Source organism: Amaranthus tricolor, chromosome 16, assembly GCF_026212465.1.
Source record: "Amaranthus tricolor cultivar Red isolate AtriRed21 chromosome 16, ASM2621246v1, whole genome shotgun sequence".
NCBI lineage: Eukaryota > Viridiplantae > Streptophyta > Magnoliopsida > Caryophyllales > Amaranthaceae > Amaranthus > Amaranthus tricolor.
The window spans coordinates 4,174,108-4,193,921 of record NC_080062.1 but is presented as its reverse complement, the minus strand read 5'-3'; the positions used below and the strand labels follow the sequence as shown (position 1 = coordinate 4,193,921).

General features: G+C 31.5%; 3 protein-coding genes across 3 annotated transcripts; 1 reads left to right on the top strand and 2 right to left on the bottom strand.

Moving 5' to 3' along the window:
* Window positions 1-773: 773 nt before the first annotated feature.
* LOC130803023 (probable aquaporin PIP1-4) lies at window positions 774-4,983 on the top strand. The gene is made up of 4 exons (XM_057667169.1): window positions 774-1,298; window positions 2,301-2,596; window positions 3,099-3,242; window positions 4,580-4,983. Exons 1-4 carry the CDS (start codon window positions 974-976, stop codon window positions 4,670-4,672), a joined length of 858 nt encoding a protein of 285 aa, XP_057523152.1. The 5' UTR covers window positions 774-973; the 3' UTR covers window positions 4,673-4,983.
* Window positions 4,984-6,048: 1,065 nt separating this feature from the next.
* LOC130803024 (oleosin 16.4 kDa-like) lies at window positions 6,049-6,897 on the bottom strand. Its single transcript, XM_057667171.1, has one exon. It carries the CDS (start codon window positions 6,847-6,849, stop codon window positions 6,265-6,267), a length of 585 nt encoding a protein of 194 aa, XP_057523154.1. The 5' UTR covers window positions 6,850-6,897; the 3' UTR covers window positions 6,049-6,264.
* A 6,238-nt stretch (window positions 6,898-13,135) lies between these two features.
* On the bottom strand, window positions 13,136-19,498 carry LOC130802439 (probable jasmonic acid carboxyl methyltransferase 1). The gene is made up of 4 exons (XM_057666460.1): window positions 19,424-19,498; window positions 16,575-16,994; window positions 15,691-15,954; window positions 13,136-13,574 (listed from the first exon to the last, which is right to left on the bottom strand). Exons 1-4 carry the CDS (start codon window positions 19,496-19,498, stop codon window positions 13,221-13,223), a joined length of 1,113 nt encoding a protein of 370 aa, XP_057522443.1. The 3' UTR covers window positions 13,136-13,220.
* Between the last annotated feature and the right edge of the window lie 316 nt (window positions 19,499-19,814).

Sequence of the window (19,814 nt, the reverse complement as noted above, 5' to 3'; positions counted from 1 at the left end):
CTAAATATCATTTTCATTACACCCAATTATAGGTTAACCTAGTAGTTAAGAGTTATCACTTTCATCTATATGACATGGGTATGACTAACTACCTACAAGAAAAATTAATTATCTTATAACTTGCTCGTAACATAATTTGGTCTTACACTCAATTTTTTAAAAAGAATTATATAAGTTCTTCCGACCCGTTTCATATTATTTTCTATATTTTTCTTTTGCATACGTTTCACATTACTTGACACATAAATATTATGTCAAAAAATAACTTATTAATTGTCTAATTTACCTATAACTTAATTTATTCATAACCTACACCTCATTAAATTTACACTTTTTTCATAAATAATGAAATTTTGCTATCAATTGATCATTTTCTTTCAATTTTCTTACTACTTATGCCAAACCGAAATGATACAATTATTATATTTCGTCTGTTTCTTAATGTTTTTTTCATTTAGAATTATTTTAGAGAGATAAATTTATTTTTAAGACCTATATAGATGATAAAATATATCCATGTCAGATTTCGTTAGATTTGTCTTAATTTATACTCCTATTATTTTACTATATATTTTTTACAATGCGTATTTAGAATTATTAAGAGTCAAAAATTTACATTAAAAAGTAAATGAGAATAAAAAAAAAAAAAGAAGGGAGTAGAAGACATGTAATGTGGTATAACAAGAGTATATGATGATTATTAATTAATTAAGCATATTAATGGACGGTCCAAAGATAAGAATAATAATAATAAATAAACCCAATTTAGTAGGTCCCACTTACAACAAATTATAACCCAATGGCGTTTAGCTAAACTCTTCTCCCTTATAAAAATCCTCCATCCTTATCATCCAACATACACTTACTCATTCACCCCCAAATCAAAAATCAAAAAGCTAAACCCAGAAACTCAAATCAAAAACCTAAAACCAGAAACTCAAATCAAAAGCCAGACCAGAAAAATTGTAAAAAAATGGAGGGCAGAGAAGAAGATGTAAGACTAGGAGCGAACAAATTCTCAGAAAAACAAGGGTTAGGAACAGTAGCACAAGACAGAGATTACAAAGAACCACCACCAGCGCCATTATTTGAACCTGGTGAATTGACATCATGGTCATTTTACAGAGCAGGAATTGCAGAATTTATCGCTACTTTCTTGTTTCTTTACGTAAGTATTTTGACTGTTATGGGGTATGCTCGTGCTCCCAATAAGTGTCAAACTGTTGGTGTTCAGGGTATTGCTTGGGCTTTTGGTGGAATGATCTTTGCTCTTGTTTACTGTACCGCTGGAATTTCTGGTATTTTCTTTCATTCTTTTTCTAAACCTTTTTTCTAGCTTGAAAATTTGAAATATAGTGATGTGTAGACTTGGATATTGAATAATTCTGCTAATTATGATTTTGGGAAAGTGAAGTGTCGTTAAGTGTGTATAGATGTCAATGCTCTGTGGGTTTGTGGGCCTAGCTCACGTGTGCCTGGTGTGTGCCTGCTAATTATGATTCTGCTAATAAAGCTTTAATGAGCTGTTCTCTTAATTAAAGGTATTTTCGTATTTATGTTTTAAAAGAGTCTCTTAACTGAAGGGTATTTTCGTATTTATGTGATGAATTGTCCCGACTTAGTTTTATATACTTGCGGTTAATTAGATTTTTTGATTGAATGGTTAATTATGGTGGTAATTGGTAAATGCTTTTTGGGAAATATCAAATATTATTGTGATTTCAACATAGATTTTGGATAAAATTCCATCAATTAATAACTATAGTTGAGAGATAATTGTATTTAAAGCTTTTGTTTAGGTTAAAAATTGCATCAAAACATAATCATAAACTGGTAGTTAGTGTCATCAACCCACTATTTCCGCACAAAGTTAGAGGAATGCCATAGTTGAGGAATGCCATAGTTGAGGGAGGCCCTATTTTTTCTTCAATTTCTTATGAAATGGGACCCTTACGCCTGAAAATCGGATCAAAGATTAAAATAGTTTTAATTACAAACTATAATGAATAAATTAATCTCATAATAATGATTTTATAAAAAGTGAAAACTTAATAATGTAAAAAAAAGGCATTTTAGAACTAATTTAGGGTCTTAATTTTTGGGATTTTGAGTGGTTGGGCATTTGAAATGTGCTTAGAACCGCCCATGGTTGAGAGCGTGCAAGGAGAAAGATGAGTGACATGAGAGTCGAAAACATGACTCGTTAATCTTGATTTCTCTTTCGTGTATGATAGTATATAGATTCATTATGGCTCTAGAAAATTTATGACTAATGAATAAAATTGTATGATAAAATACAGGAGGACACATTAACCCAGCTGTGACATTGGGATTGTTCTTGGCAAGGAAATTGTCATTGACAAGGGCAATTTTCTACATGATCATGCAATGTTTGGGTGCCATTTGTGGTGCTGGTGTTGTCAAGGGCTTCCAACCAACCCCTTACCAAGCCCTCGGCGGTGGAGCCAACTATGTTCACCCTGGTTACACCAAGGGTGATGGCCTTGGTGCTGAGATTGTTGGCACTTTCGTCCTCGTTTACACCGTCTTCTCCGCCACTGACGCCAAGCGAAGCGCTAGGGACTCCCATGTTCCTGTAAGTAAATCACAACAATATCTCATCTGATTATTGCAGCTTATTGTTCTGAGTAGAGGTCTTCAAAACAGACATGACGACCTAATATCCATCCGACCTTGTAACCGAACCGGACTTGACCCCATTTCAAAATAAATTTTAAACTATATAAAAATCAATGTGGACACAAGATCTGATTCTAAACCAACCTGAAATCGACCCGAATGAACATCTCTTGTTTTGAGTATATGCAAGGTGTTCGTGTTGGGATGATTCATCCTACATCGATAAATTGAAGATGGCGTGTACATTTCATAAATTATTGGAGCCCTTCTTTCCATTGTCTTGTGATTTTGAGATGGAATATATGTCCTTGGCTTATGAAGTGTGTATTTTGTATTTCCCTGTTAATATGCTGGCATTTAAAATAAATCCAGCTTAATTTAACAGTTCGACTGCAAAGTGCCCCTTAAATTAGATACTATTATTGACTATGTTGTTTGAAATGAATGAAATGTTACAGATTTTGGCTCCCCTGCCAATTGGATTTGCTGTGTTCTTGGTTCACTTGGCCACCATCCCTGTTACTGGAACCGGTATCAACCCTGCTAGGTCTCTTGGAACTGCCATCATCTACAACAGACACCTTAACTCATGGAATGACCATGTAAGTTTTAATCCTTACCATTCAATTATTTCTATACTCGTCCATAGTACACTAACTAATAGAGTATAAAACATATCACGAGACTTCGCATTGATGGATGAGAAGGGTTTAGTTATTTTTAGTTGGTAAAGTTTTCAAATTTTCTTCAAAGTCCAAACAACTTTGGTTCAAAATTGGCTAACATCTTGTTAGTGAACCATGTTAAATCTGTTCTCGTTTTGCCTGTAGATATAACTAACATCTTGTTAATGAAGCACGTTAAATCTGTGTGTTATATTAGTTGTTTTTTTTGTGTATGAAATAGCAATAAGAATATAAAATATATTTAAGATTTTCTAAGCTAAAGAGATAAGGTAAATAAAATATGTTCATCATAGCCTTATTATATGTATGTGTTGATCATTTTAAAGCATAAAGAAATCCATGGGTTCCGCTTACAGCTTGGCAACCTAACCCCTCTATATGAACATTATACTTCCTCCATTTCGATTTACTTGCAACATTGCAAAAATAATAATATGCATTCATCATTCTTATTTTGTGATTAGTTTTAATCTATAAGTTAAAACATAGTCAAGTGAGTTTTTGTTTGATTCGTCTCAATGTAAAGATTATTAATATCTAAATTTTTATAAATTTTTATTATACGTAACTATAGATATTAAGAATTAAAATAGTGTATTGAATTCCATGAAAAATCAGATGTTGCAACAAACATTATCCCACTCAATATTCCCTACCATTATGAATTGATACAATATGTGAGTTAGTTTTATTTGAACATTGAATAAAGGAATTTTTGGTTAGAATGATGATGTCTTGAGTTGAGGTAATTGTTTACCTACTAATTAAATATGATTAAGAAATACATTAATTTAATCATATCATTATATTTTAATACTAAAACAAAATTTATGGATATAATCATGTTTTGTTTTCCCTCTAATAAACAAGCCAAGCCTCATTATAAATAAAAAATACGAAGGCTTAAATCGGTGGTTATCATGGGTGAATCAGTATACTGGTATAAGGTGGACGAATGTTCGCCTTTATATTTGTGTGGAATCAATTTAATATTTATAGGTTTTTAATCAAATGTGCCCCGAATTCCTCTGGTGTTTGGAGTCTCGGGATTTATATTATAATATATTCCAGCTAGTCTCCTGAGAGACTGTATTTTTGAGAGACGTCTTTTTAAGTCCAATCCATTAAAATTTAACTAAATTAAAAGATGATAATGAGCTGATCAAATTAGAGATGGTCTTTTTAGAGACTGTATCTTGCAAGAATTTTTCTAATATATTAATCTTGCTAATAAATTAACTTGTCGAATGCAGTGGGTATTCTGGGTAGGGCCATTCATTGGAGCAATACTTGCAGCACTTTACCACCAAGTGATCATTAGGGCGATTCCCTTCAAATCAAGGTAAGAAGAAATTGATGACGATCATGATCATGGGTTGATGCAATAATTGATTGGATTATCCACCCATTTTCAGCAATTTGATGAACAAGTTTTTAAAGTGTCTTTTTTTCCCTCACTATTTATCTTTATTTTTCTACCTTGTTTGTATCTTTTTGTATTATTATATGTAAAGGTATTGCGTACTTTTTTTCCTCAAAGAATCGTTTTAATGGGCTTGCAATTGGAGTGGGGTTGTGAAAATGTAAATTCTTGATGTAAGTTATGTAATGTTCCCACTTCGCATTTCAAATATATTATCTACTTCTAGTTTTTGTCTTTCAAAATAAATACTCCTTATTTAGTTGAAATATTCGGCCTTGTCATTAGATGGTTTTTTCGCACTATTGTGGTAGTATATGTACATGCTAAAAAACTTACTCAATCAAAATATCAATCTTAAGCTGATAGTTGAGGTTTTAGCATATGTTATATATTTTAACACCTCTCTCTTGGCTAAAATTATTGATGAGACACATACTCTTTTTATACCTGACGCTAAATATTTCACTTTATGAATTGAAGGAAAATATTTAATGGAGTGAAAAAAATCAAACTAATATAACAAAGGTAATTAGAGATGCAAATAAAGTTATTTAAATAATTATGATAGAGGTAGAATATGAGTAAATTAAAAGAGATCGAATAAAAAAAGGGTAAATTTATACTTGAAAAAAAGGTAACTTATTACTATTTTCTCCATTTTTCATTACTTTCTAATTAATTTTTCTATCTCTTTAGCAATCAAATTTTTTTTAGTTTGAATTTGTGACCTCTTTTAATACCATGTTAAAAAATCAACTTAACTTAATATTGTTATATATTCTTTATTCTAACAATAAGGTCTAGAATTTAGATGCTTTGCATTTATAATAATAACATTATATATTCTTTATTTTAACAATAAGGTCTAGAATTTAGATGCTTTGCATTATAATATAACATCGAATTTTAAAGGACGTTCGGCAAAAACACGGTGTAGATAACTATTTTGATTTGAAATCAAGAGTAACGTTTTAATTCATCCTTTAAGGATACTATAAAGATTGTTAATATCAATTTTTTATAATTTTTAATATCAACTTTTTAAATTTATTTTATACTCCGATTGTTAATATCAACTTTGGGGAGAGTACTATTCTTTTCGTTTCTTAAAAGTTCATTACAATCCATAATACCATAACGAAATAATTACTTAATAAGTTCAAAATGACCCATTATAATCTTACAATTCTAAAATGAAATTACTAATAACCTAAATATGACCAATTAACTCTTAATGTGATCACTTAGAAAATTAAGCTAATTAAGTAGATGAATGAGTCTCATGAGGCCATCTCATACTTTGTTGGAAAGAGGTAAAGTTCTTAACATTCCAAGAAATACAATGAACTTATATAACTAAAAAAAACTACAAGTCTATATTCCATACACGAGTAAGATCAACATTTAACCTTAAACATACATTAAAATCTTAAAATTATTTTAATTATTACATAACGCATTAAAAAAAGGGCCCCATAAAGCCCAACTATTTGAACCAGGCCCAAAACTCCTCATTTAAGTCCTGGCAGTAGCACCCGTAGTCGTATGAGTAGTCCCACTTTCACGGGCCTTATTCTCAATTGTCTGGCCCGCATCTTTAGTCTTCTGACCCGCATACGCCGCCATATCAGCCACACGCCTTTTAGCATAGTCCAAATCATCGGGTACATTATGACCCGCTTGGCGAAGATATGTCACGACCCGAGACAGAGAAGACACACCTGTTAACCCGAATGCACCCGAGGAAAGAAACCCCGTTACAGCAAGGCCCAATAAAAGAACAGCAGGGACAATCACCGGGCTGAAAAGGATGAAAAGTGGGGTGGTAACACAAAGCCCAATGATGGATCCCAAAAGTGTAAGACCCGCCAAGAAAAGGAGGGTCCCACTAAGAGGAACAAGTGTTATGAGAGCTACAATTTGAGAGGTTGATGGGCCGCTAGCCCGACCCGTTTCATTGGTTGATGACCATGAGCCCGTCCATGAAGATTTTGGCCCGACATAAGATGGGTATGTTGTGGTTGTATGGACATGGACCCGACTCGGGTCTAGTCTGGTATCACGATCACGATCCGAGACCCGGTCCGCCATTGTTGCCATTTTTGTATTTTTATTGATTATCAAGGAAGAAAAGAGAATGAATGGTGTAAGAAAGTGAAGAGAAAAATTGTGTTTTAAGGAAGACTGATAGTGCCACGTGGGTGTACACGTGTTTTTATTAAGGATTGCATGAAGAACATGTTTCACCTCGTACCTTAATTTGTTGTCGTAAAGATTCAGTTGCCACATTTAATTTTGGTATCTTAATTAATTACAACTTGTCTATGTTAGGATTAATCACTAGAGTTCTTGGTTTAGTGCTAATTAAGTGCGAACATAATAATTTGAAATGGTCAATCTAAAAAAGTGTTGCAAGTAGAGATATTTAAGGGGTTGGGCTCTATTTGGTTTCGTAAAAATCGGGTTAAAAATAAGCTTTACTATAATTAAAATTAAGCGGTTTATAAAAGGACTTATAAAGGACTCTACTTGTTAGTATGATTGTTCGGAGGAAGTATTTGGTAACAGATATTGAGCTATTGCATAGACTATTCTCATAACTAAAGTTAAATGTCTATTGAAAATGATGGAAAAGTTAATATATTTTGAAATCTTAATTATCAATTTAAATTTTTAGTTGAATTGATTTTTTTTATAGAAATCATTGAAAAATTTTCGAGCTACACATTAATGAATAGGGGCAAATTCACAATTCTGTGTACAAGGTGATGTATATTAAACTAATTCTGACAAACTTATGTTATATGGTAAGACGATCAAGTTCAAGTGTTTAGGATCTGTTATTCAAAGTAATGGGGAGATTGATGAACATGTAACACATTGTATACGAGCGGGTTGACTTAAATGGCGAGCAGCCACCGGAGTGTTATGTGATAAGAAGTTTCCGGCTAGACTGAAAGGTAAATTTTACAAAGTTGCCATTAGGCTAGCATTGTTGTATGGTCAGAGTGTTGGCCCATAAAGAAGATCCACGAACAAAAGATGAAAGTAGCAGAGATGCGAATGCTGAGGTGGATGTGCGGTAAAACGATGATGGATAAGATAAAAAATCAAGAGTTCAGAAAGAAGCTAGGGGTTGCTCCACTATCTGCTAAGATGCGAGAAAATAGACTAAGATGGTATAGGCACGTGCAAAGAAAGGCATTAGAGGCTCCCGTCAGAAAGATAGACACCATTATAGTGGAGGGTAAGAGGAGTCGAGGAAGACCTAAGAAAACGTGGGTTGAGAAAATTAAGGACGACTTGAGTGAACTGCACCTCTCCGAGGACCTGACTAGGGATATGAATAGTTGGAGATGCCAAATTCACATTCTAGACTAGTAAAAGTCTTTTTAGTTGTCTCTCTTGCCCTGATGCCTAGCTGTTTACTTACATGCCCCTATTCTTTTTGTACCCATCGAATCTATTATTTTATCCCAACCTTTGTTTTGGCTATTGTAGTTCTTCTGCAGGGAGTTTTTGATTCTCCAAGCAACAGTGCTAATCAATTCCTCTCTATGCAGGGCTCTCATCTTCTGGGGGTAAAATTGACCGCTTTTGAAACAGTCGTATTATTAGATTATTTCATTAGTCGTTTTTAACGCCTAATTTTTCTTATATATTTGTTCGTTACTAATTATAATTTAATTAGTGATGGTAGTAATTTGAAAAAAATCTCTACGATGATTAGAAACTTGTTAATTCGTAACATGATTATGAATCGAAACAAGTAACGTAAACTTTGGAGGTAAAAACTTAAAATTGAGCAACTACCCATAACAGTTCAAAAAAAAAAAATTTAATTATTACCCAAGCATATTATATAACCATGATGGGAGTAAATTAAATATTTCACACATATACAAGTGATTTTTAAACATGAAGTACAAGTCACATAACTTGTTACATGTACAACAATTTTTACCCAAACTTTAAACTATCTTAGATAAACCTTTATTATACCATAATAGACCAAATTGAGGACAAAAAGCACTCCAAACCAGCTCCAAAACAGCAGCCCCTAGCTGTCATACTAGCCCTCTTTTAGCCCCAAAACTCACTTGCACACTCCACCAAACTCTCTACCCAAAGCCCCTATTGTTCTTACCCAAAAACACCATCATAACAAGCATGCAAACATAATAAATCAAGACATATTTGCTGTCCATATTTTCAGCTCCATCAACCTTCTTTCACTCTTCATTTTACTCCTTATTTCATCCATAAGCAAAGTTGAAGTTCAATCTTACAATTTCTAGCAAAAACACCTTATTTTCTCATCAAATCTTCTTCAAAAACCCATCTAAAACTTCTGAAAATTTATGTTTATAAACTCAAATCTCCCATAAAAATAATCTTCATCTTAAGAGCTTTCCATAGACACCAAACTTGAAGAAATCCACCAAGTATAGAGTAAGTTATGTTCATTTCTTTATTCCACTAGTTTTTGTTAAAACTTGTTCATGTAAAATATTTTTTTTTACATGAATCTTTCTATAAACTAAGATCATTATGAAATGAATATTTTATCTCTAAACTAAGAAAATCATCATTTATAAATCTATAAAAATAGGCCATAATAGAAAGTAAGAAGATGTATTTCTACAAACATATAAATTTTGTTACTTAAAGGATTCAAGTAAAATTATGGGACTTAACTAATTATGTTGCTCAACATAATAAGTATACTCCAAATATGTTAAAATCATCACAAGTATTAGTCTAACAACTCTAACTAGGAAAAGTTAAGTGCATATTAGAAATCCAAAATTATTATTGATTTTTGGATGAATGCAATAGGTTTAGTTGAAGAGTTGGAGTTGAGACTTGAAGGGCAAGGACCCAAAGTTAGAACCACTTCTAAGAACGCGTAGAAGCTTACGTGGGAGCTTACGGAATAATTATATAGGCTTGGAGTCGAGGTATGTCACATGGGGTGATTTTTAAAGGATTTAAGAACAAGTTGGGAAAGTTTGTGTATAAACTTCTTTTAAAAAAAAAAAAAAAAATTCCCAAAGTGAAGTTCTTAAATCTTGAAAAATGATGTGAAAATGATAAATTTGAGTATGGAATAATTTATTACATGTATTATTATTGTGGGCATCATGCATGTTGATTTTATAAATTATTGTATGTTTAAAGGCATGTTTAACACTACTTTGTGAAAGTTATTGTGATGGAAATGATTATATGAATTTGAAAAAATTTTAAATTCATTTTAAGAGAAATTTTCAGTAGCCATATGTTAAGAAAATTTCTTGGATACTTTTTGTTGAGATTATTCGTTAAATTGATATTTTAATGGATTTTAAGGTGTTAAATACTCTTATTATAAAACATGGTATTAGATGAACTCTTCATCATCAAAAATAATTAATAAAAACATATTGTAATGTCTCCAACAAGATTTGGCCAGAATATATTTAGTTTTGAATTTTTTTTATAATTTTTGAATAATCGTTAAATTGTTTAACGGTAAATTGTAAAATGATAAAATATAAAATAATTACCAAACAAAGACATATGGACTTGAAATTTTTATCACATACTTATATGGACAGTGGGTAAAATTGGTAAAAGTTTGGGAAGATTTCGTTGACATTTAAGGACCTTAATAATTTTTACTCGTTTATTAATAATCGGTAAGTTTGAAAACGGTAAAATATAAAAAAAATACTAAATGACGTCTTTTGGACATGAAAATTTTTTGAGACACTTATATAATCAGTAGATACATGTTAAAAAATTTATATGGATTTTCGTGACCATATATGGACTTAAATAAATTTTATTCGGTTTATCGGTCAAATAACGATATTAATTATTAAAAATACTCCACATGATTTTTAATGGTTATTTAAAATTTTATACTCCTTAAAATAGCTTCTGGAATATCATATAATTTTTTTATAATATTTTAATCGGACTCAAATAATTTTAAAGCTATTTTATTTTATTTATCGATAAAATGTCTATACAAATAATAAAACATCATACATGAGTTTTATAAGTTCAAATGGCCTAATAAACATGTTATATGACTTCTGGGACTTTGGTATAATTTTATAAAATAAATTATTAATTATTTACTAATTTATCAAATTAATGGAAAATGTTTATTTATTAAAAAATGTAATATTGTTAATTAAATTTGGGTAAAAATAAACCTATATAAAAAAAAATTATATTTATATTAATAACCTACTGCCTCATAGTATAAATTAAGTTTAAATTAGATGGTTTATAAATTTTACGGATTTAAGACACCATTTAAATAACGGTAAATACCCAAATTGTCGAAAATAATTGTAAGATCGTTATAAATTCGCATAACCAATTATAATCTGATGGGACAACCTTAAATTCATTTTAAATAAGGTATTATAATGACTTGATTAATTTGGGCCTTGTTGGAGAATTAATATGTACTTTGTAAATCAATTACCGATTTTAATACCTGCAAAACTATCTCGTATTTAAGAAAATAGTGTTTTATGAAATCTTCTGTCGTAAGGATTTTATAGACTTATGAATCATATTCTAGTTGTTTTGAATGAATTTCAAAACCCTTTTAGTTATATTTACTTTGAGAAGGATTGAAACGAAACATTTTAGTGGTTTCCTTAAAAAAAAAAAAAATCATATTGAACTTTAATTACTTTTTGTTACGATGCATTTCCATACATGCTAGTGATGCCCCAATATAATACAAAGGTTATGTTTAATGATATGATTATGCTAAGCATGTTTTACCCATGTGGGAAATATTATGATTTGATTTTGCTAAGTTGCAAATAAAGTATGTTTTGCTATGTGCAAATAAAAGATGTTTATCATATGGAAAAAGTTAATATTTTTGACTTTCAAATGCTATTAAGATTACAAGATATATATTATGTACAAAAAAATGTTTTAGCCTAAATGGCGGGTACATATGCCACAGCAAATGTTGTGTGCATGATTAAACGGCTCACCAATGCTGAGCGCGTATTGTTCACAATACCATTGTGTTACACTTGCCGGACATGTCGCGGACGGTAGACCGACTACCAAACGAGTCACAGGATGACTCACAGAGTACCCATGTAAACTTATGATATGAGTTTGAAATTGATTTGGATCCATTGAGATCTTATGATTTATGATGAAAAATGAGAATTTGAAATGACTATAGAGCCATTGAACTGGATTTGAATCATAATATGATTTATCAAATGAAAAAGCATATTTCAAAATGAATTTACTCAAAAAAAAAAAAAGGTTTCAATAACTTGTTTGACGGACACCAGTGTGTTTATACTCAGCCTTTTTGCTGATACTATGCTTTGTATGTTTTTCCAATGGTTTTGTTTTTAGAGTAAACCCCTATGGCACCTCGACGGAGAATGGATATGCGAGCGGAAGATGAACCTGAGTTGGAGTATGACTCCCCTTTGTTTAGATCTCGTTATTTTATTTGAGAGACTGTTAGTTTAGATTTAGACTATTTTAAGGATGTCATGTGAACTTTGGACTTATTTCGATTTGGTTGTAATTTTCCTATATTTTGGACAGTTAAGACTTCCATTATATTGCTTTGGTTTGGTTCAAGTATTATACTTGAATATTGGTTTGACCTTTAAGTAACCCCTTAATTGTGTTGGCAAAAGTAAGCTTCCGCTTGATTAATACTAAATTCCAGTTAGTGTTTGCCTTCATAATTCGAGGCGGTTACAGCTTTCCTCTAGTATTCCCTCTCAAGGGAGTACGGGTATGGATTGTCCGTCACCTTCCCTCTCCCAAACCCTGTTTTCGAGCGGGATATTGAGTTGATGATGATGATGATGATAATGTTATATGGTAGACCATTGTTAAAGTAATTTTTCCATAGTTTTTACACGAATTTTTGTGAGAAACGGTCTCTTTGAGAGACCATTTCTAATTGAATCGGTCCAAAAAGAAAAATATAGAGTAAGAATACACATTAAACCTTGTTGGACTAGGCCTGAAAGACGTCTTTCAGAGAGACGGTCTCTTAGAAGACCGGGTGTAGTTTTTATTATGTGTGAAGGGGGTATAAATTTTGTACAACCAACAACAATGCAACATAGGGTTTAAACATGGGCTAAATTTTCATAGGCCCAACACAACTAAACACAAATTTTTATTTAGTATGATTTGATTGTGAGTTAGTCTTAAATTTGGTTAAATAGTCCAACTAAATTAAATATAGCATTCATTTTTATAATTGAAATACTCATTATTAGTTATTTAAATATTCAACACATCATATAAAAAATTAACATTGACACTTTAAATACTAAAATACGCACTTCAATTATTTAAAATACTTCAAACCTACCTCATACAAACCCTAACAAAAGTAACATCGATCATCAACTTAAACTTTTAGTTAAGTTGATTTCTTGACAGTCAACCTCGATTCCCTTGCTTTAATCTATCTTCCTTCTAAGCATAACCACAATGTTAAAGAGTTCAACCGATGCGTTTGGTTCATTATAAAAGTGTTGTATAGTAACTCGAACAAGCTCATCAAAGAAAAGATCACAAATATGCTCTCCAAAATGATAACAAACCAAAACTTCAATAGATGCCCTAATACTATTTGCCGAGGAAATAGCCTTTGCCTCAATGTCATTAATTTCTTTAGCAAAACAATCATATAATGTTTCCAATTTCTCAATTGTAAAAGATCCTTCCTTTTTAATTGTACTTTCAATTTCTTCTTTGGATGGATAATGTAATGGTAGATCAAATGACTTTGCTTTCTCTTCCTTTATCAATCTCTGCCATGGCCATGCATGTAAGTACACACTATGTTAGAACCATATATATATATTTAAAGTAACCATTATTACCTAAATGTGAGTTAGTGCTAATTCTGATAATTTTGGGCCCTAGGCGAAAAAATAAAAAAAGTCCTTATATGAGTATAGTTTCGGTTATTTTTCTCCAACTATGTAATTTAGTAGTCATGCGCTTATATAAGAAACCTAATGGTGCAAATTCAACCGATGCTAGAAGTTACTTATGCAGATACTAATTTTTAATTATAGGGATTAACTCATTTTGGGCCCTTCATGAGTTGGGCCCTAAGCGATTGCACCTCAAAACTACCCTCAGGAACGGCTCTAAATTGTGAGTTGTCCCCCTTTTCAATTATGGTAATGGTTAAATGTTGACTGATTGGTTGTTCTTGAAAGTATCTAGGGTTCGTGTGGAAATTATTAGTTGAATGGATAAACTAGCTGAATCCTTCTATTTGGATAGTTTGTTAATCTTGTTTAGTTTCTTGGTTTTGAGTTTAGATGAACATGGAAGTGTTTGAATTGGAACACAAAGGGAATTGTGGAGACGTATAATCTTTACAAGAATATAAGCTAGACTAAAGCAAGGTTATATATTTTGATGATATTGAGGGTTGGAGTTAGGACTTGCACAATCTCTGAAATGAGAAATATTAGAATAGAAGATGGAACTAAGATGCGTCCTTAGGATGAGATGCAATGAGCTATATAAACCTAGTTGTAGTATCGTATGCTTTGTTGTGATGCTATATTTGTTATGCTTCAGGAGGCGATATCATCGAGGAGCCCTTCTAGTAATCGCGGAGTACCAGACTTAGTTTCTTGAAGCGTACTTTTTGGTGAGTAGTAGCAGTTCTTAAAGGGTCTGCCTAGACTACATTCTTGAAAATAAACTTTTTACTAAAGCTCTTTTGAATTGGAAATTGTTGAGACAAATGTTGTTGTGAATGCTTATGCTGATATTATGATATGGTCAATGGATCGGGCTTGCGAGCTGGTCATTGACGGAGTTGAGGAACATTGTTCCCTGCTCCCTGTTTTTGAAGCGAATTGTCGTTCAGATATTGACTAGCTTCACCCGAGAGCGACATAGCCTTAGAGCTATGAGGCACCTCTCAAACTAGACTCCCTGTGCACATAGATTTAGGAAACTGATGTTGCTTTTAAACCTATGATTTGAATTACTGTGTTTTGTTGTTTTGGATTGTTGCTTCTCATTCAGTTTAATCTGACCCTCTGTGGTTTTCAACTTTTAGTTTGTCTACAGATCGGAACCAGTCGGAAATAATGGATTAGCGTAGGTGATTAGAGGTTCCAAGGATGTATATTGAGTTGGTGACCCCTTTGCTCAAGTTTTGGAAGTGTGATTTCAGTTTCTTGTGAAATGAACCCTGTGATGACCTTGTTTACTCAGTCAACAGTAAGTCGGATTGTTACATAACTGGTATACATTGCGCTAAATACTTATCTCTTTATATATGCTTAACCAATTTAACTCTCATTCTTTTAGGTTTTACATAATAATAATTTAATATTAATAAGATTTTTAATCATATGAGTCAGTTTATGGGCTATGACCAAAGAAGGCCCACACCTAGATTTCCTTTGTTGATAATCAAGCTATTTATGAACCTAAATTCTTGTGAGAGACGGTTTCTTTGAGAGATCACCTCTAATTGGGCCGGCCCATTATATATTTTTTAAAAATATTATAAGTAGACATTAAGATTGATGTATGTAGACATTTAAGATACCATAAGTAGGCATTGAAAATACGGTAAGTAGACATTAATCTTTAATTGGTTAGACTTGAGATATGTCTCTCAAAGAGACGGTCTCTCAAGTGACTAGCTCATTTATGAAAATGACAAACATTTAGCAACTTTAAGGTGGTGATTAGTGACCAGGGGCAAATTTTAAATATTAGTAAGGAGTAATAATTCCATTCAGGACATAATATGGTTATAATTTTTTTGTTTGTTGTATCTTGTATATGTAATTTGCTACATAATTTTAATGAAATAATTCGGTTCAGGACATAATATGGATAAGTCTAAACCTAGATTCTCGATGAATGAATTTGAAATGAAAATACCTTTGAAACAAGATTATCCATGACTTTACATAGAAGTCTAGCTGAGCAAGGATGGTGAGGAACCATAGAAGGACTACCCACAATAGTTAGCACCATATAACCATTCGATACAATTTCACAAGAACGACATTCGAGAAATTGACTAAAATCTTTATGAAATTGAGCTCGATAAGCTTTAACCACTTCTCTTGGACTTGTCTCACACACTATCATTTTCCCATTGTTCTTGGATCTTCTCGATTCATTGTAAATACTAGGAGGTACCTTAACATACATCAATATATGTCCATTAAATCAAAGCTCAATATGATAATATGATGAATTGTTAGAGTGTATGTTAGACCTTAACCATTATTTTAATTTTTTGGTTCAGTTGGTTCTTTTACATGGTATCAGAGCCAGCATGACAAGAGATCACGTGTTCCAATCTCTATGCGCCAAGTATAAGGAGGGTCTGTGCTGCATTCACACTTAGCCTAAAGGACTCTTGTGTGAGGGGATGTGTTAAAGTATATAACATATTTTACGGCCTCAACCACCAGCTTAAACTTTTGGTTGAGTTGGTTTTTTGATATGAACTAGGTAAATTTTTAACTTTTATTAAGCGCGATTTTATCATTGAATGTATGTTGGGATAGTTTATCCTATATCGATGTATAAAGAATGTAATATAATCTAGTTTTTTTCATCATACTATTGATCAACATAAACTTTTGGTTGAGATATTCCACTTGAATGAAACGCAATTAAATTTAAACCCATGATCTTTTATCGTAATGTTTTTGATATTAAGTACTGATAAATTCAACTAAATTCTTAAATTGATTGTTAAAGCTACATGATATTTCCTATAAACGAAAAGAGATAGGGAAAGAAAAGCGTACCCGAGAGAGCCAATGAAGGGCATAATTAGAGTGAACTAAGTGCAAAAAATTTTGAGGAAATAATCTATTGTAAAATGACCCATATACACCCATGAACAAACATGAAGTTATACAATCATCTCCTTTTGATTCTTCAAGTTTCTTTAAGTTTTGAAACAATAACTTGAAATCATTTGATGGAAGATCATTCATCCACATATTTATTTTTGGTACTTGACTATTGTCCAATTTCAAATCCTTATAAATCTCATTTATAGTATCAATAACATATGATATGAAAGAAATTGGTGAAGAACCCACTCCACAACCCAAATCTGCCACATTGAAGATCTCAAGAAAATGTGTATTATTATCATTTGATAATAATGATCTAATTGCATATTTTATTAGTGGTTTTGAGACTTGATCTAGTATTCTTCCCTACAAAATAAGTAAACAAAAAAGTAAGTTAGTTAACCACTTAGTGATAACCACAAAACTTTCAACAAATCAATTCAGCAATTAAGAGCTCAAATAATGGCAACAGTATCGTGATATTTATATAATACCCTCGTTGTACCATCTGATCCTAAATATTCAACTTGAAATAGTGGATATATTAGATTTGACCCGTAATTCTGTAATGTTGACTTTTGTTATCATGTTTATAACCCAGCTCAACTAATAGTGTAAGCTCATGGTTATGGTTGAAGGCTCATGATATGTTTTATTATATCAAAAATGGGAAATTGTCGATAATAAACCAACATTTGTTGTTCTGGTGAAAATAAATTCACTTGTTGTTTATTTTTTAATAAACTCACATATTCGGTAAATTTGCTAAAAATAAAGTCATATATTGTTTATAACCATCTTCAAAGTCTTTTTGTAAGTCATGCAATTAAGAATAAACAATCGTTGGGTCTATTTTTAGCAATTATATCAATCAAGCAAAGGTCGTTTTAGTTTCTATTTTTCTACAATTTCCCAGAAAAAAAAAATCAATGAGTAAATTTTATTAGAATAAGGTTGTGTACAATTAAATCGATAAAGTATGTAACATATTTTGTGTCTAGATCATAAACTTAAGCAAATGATTGAATTAATTGTTTGACATCGTATCAGATATGCCCATATAAGTCACGAGTTTAAAATTTATTTAAGCCTCCTTTCAAGCGGATGAAATTCCATATACGAGGACAAGTATTTTCATTTTGAGGATGTGATGGTGATGGTGTTGGTGTTGGTATAATATATTTTGAAATCTTAATTATAATTTATTTTTAACTAATCTCAATTATAATATTAAGTTAAATTTATCACTAAGGTGCTGAAACTAGCTTAATCACATTATTTCTAATAGTAGTAAATAACATTCTATGTATAATACATCCAAATTACTACTTTTGTATTTTTTTTTAACCGATTTCCTATTTTACTTTTCAGTTATCACAATTATTATCAATAAATATAAAAAATTAAAGTATACGTACCCCAAAACCCTGTTGAAGATTCAAGAAAGCATAACATCTGACCATAAAATTAACATAAAAAACAATTTTATAAGGCTTTGATTAATTTTAAATATACTTTTTTTATTTAGAATAGGTTTAAATCTCAACATGCAAGTGTTATGAATGGTGTGACTTGAGTGCACATTTGGTGTGTGCATTCATGTATGACTCTTGGGTTTGGAATCCAATGAGTATGTTAATGTAGGTGTATTAAGTTAAGTTTTGATGATTGTGGTTTATGATGGTGATTAAGATTATGGATTAATGAGGTAATGAAATATGAGTTATTCATGAGAGTTATGGGACTTAATGAAGAAGTGCAAAGGTTTAATTCAAGATGCTCTACTATACAAGTCGAGCAATACTGTCAGAAGCCTTCTGAAGTGCAGCTCGACCAGCTCGCTCGACCGAGCGAGCTCAGAATGGGTCGAGCGAGCATATAAAATGCAACCAAAAACTTCCTGTAATCCGCTCGACCGAGCAAGCCGCTGTTTTGGTCGAGTGAAGTTTCTGATACTCCTAGGATGCTGTTTTTGACTCTTCAAGTACTTGGAGATGTTTCATTATTATTTATTCATAGTTTTTAATGTACTTAATGTTACTTAGTGAGACCTCTCCTATAAATAGAGAGCTCTCATTCACACATAAAGAATCATCCACAAAATATACCCCAAGCCAAACATTAACCTATATCTCTTCTCTATTGTAATTCTCCATATTTAAGAGTTCTTTGAACTCCTTTGATAATATAAGAGATACTACACACCGGAGGACGTAGGCTAAGTTGGGTGAACCTCGTTAAATTTTTGTGTCGTTTTATTGCATTACTTTCTCCTACAAACATCGATATCATTGATAGCTTAATTTATTTGTCACAAAACCTCATACATTCGATCTTGGTAATATTGGAGTTTGAAACACATTGTTCGAACTTTAATATAGCATCGTTTTCAGCAAGAAAGAGATAAAAATCAAATGGTATCACAAAGATTAAAGAGAAGTGTCAACACACAAATTTAACCAAAAAGTTAAATAGTTGAAATCTCGTGATATGTTATATACTTTATCATGATTTATGCCCCTTATGAGTGTCATTTGGGTTAGAAATAATATGGATGCAACATATGTCTTTCTCATATATAATGTTAAGCATTCAATTTCATATTTCTTTAAACACTTAACATATGTAGTATTACGTAATTTAATGTTAAAACCCTTAGTTTTTTGAGAACCTATACGGTCAAAGATGTTTAACATCTCAAAATCTTCTCTACTATCGGACCATTAGGCTAATCCACAATTTTATATTCATTTAGCATAATAATATTAAAAAGATTAAAACCAAATGAAATTTACTTGAAGGGTAGAGTTTTGAGCATAGCTGAATTCTCCATCACCTTCCTTCATCCGCAAAAAATTCTTGGTCTCCATTATCACCTCGAATTTAGTGTTTTTTTTTTTTTTTTTTTTTTTTTGTTTTTTTTCCTTTTTAAACCTCGTTCTTCCTCTTCTTTTTTCTTTTAACACTTGCTTCATAGCATCGTGCATTCTTGCATTTATATAGAACTTGTACTTGCATATTTAATCACATGGGCGAAATAAATAGTACTCCTAGAGTCCTAGTATATAATAATTTTTGAAGTTTTGTTTATTTAAATTGTTTTTGAAATATTAGAGCCTTAAATATAGTAATACAATTAACTTAAATTAAATAGATAGTAAAATGTATAGTAAAATATTAAAGTGC

Bases quoted from the DNA above. Each gene is read 5' to 3' on its own strand.
- LOC130803023 (XM_057667169.1), top strand. From the start codon at position 974: ATGGAGGGCAGAGAAGAAGATGTAAGACTAGGAGCGAACAAATTCTCA. The intron at 2,597-3,098 runs GTAAGTAAATCA...GAAATGTTACAG, and splicing joins CTAGGGACTCCCATGTTCCT to ATTTTGGCTCCCCTGCCAAT. The intron at 3,243-4,579 runs GTAAGTTTTAAT...TGTCGAATGCAG, and splicing joins TTAACTCATGGAATGACCAT to TGGGTATTCTGGGTAGGGCC.
- LOC130803024 (XM_057667171.1), bottom strand. From the start codon at position 6,849: ATGGCAACAATGGCGGACCGGGTCTCGGATCGTGATCGTGATACCAGA.
- LOC130802439 (XM_057666460.1), bottom strand. From the start codon at position 19,498: ATGGAGACCAAGAATTTTTTGCGGATGAAGGAAGGTGATGGAGAATTC. The intron at 16,995-19,423 runs GTAAATTTCATT...CTTATTTTGTAG, and splicing joins CTCAAAACTCTACCCTTCAA to GGAAGAATACTAGATCAAGT. The intron at 15,955-16,574 runs GTACGCTTTTCT...ATGTATGTTAAG, and splicing joins CCCTTCATTGGCTCTCTCGG to GTACCTCCTAGTATTTACAA.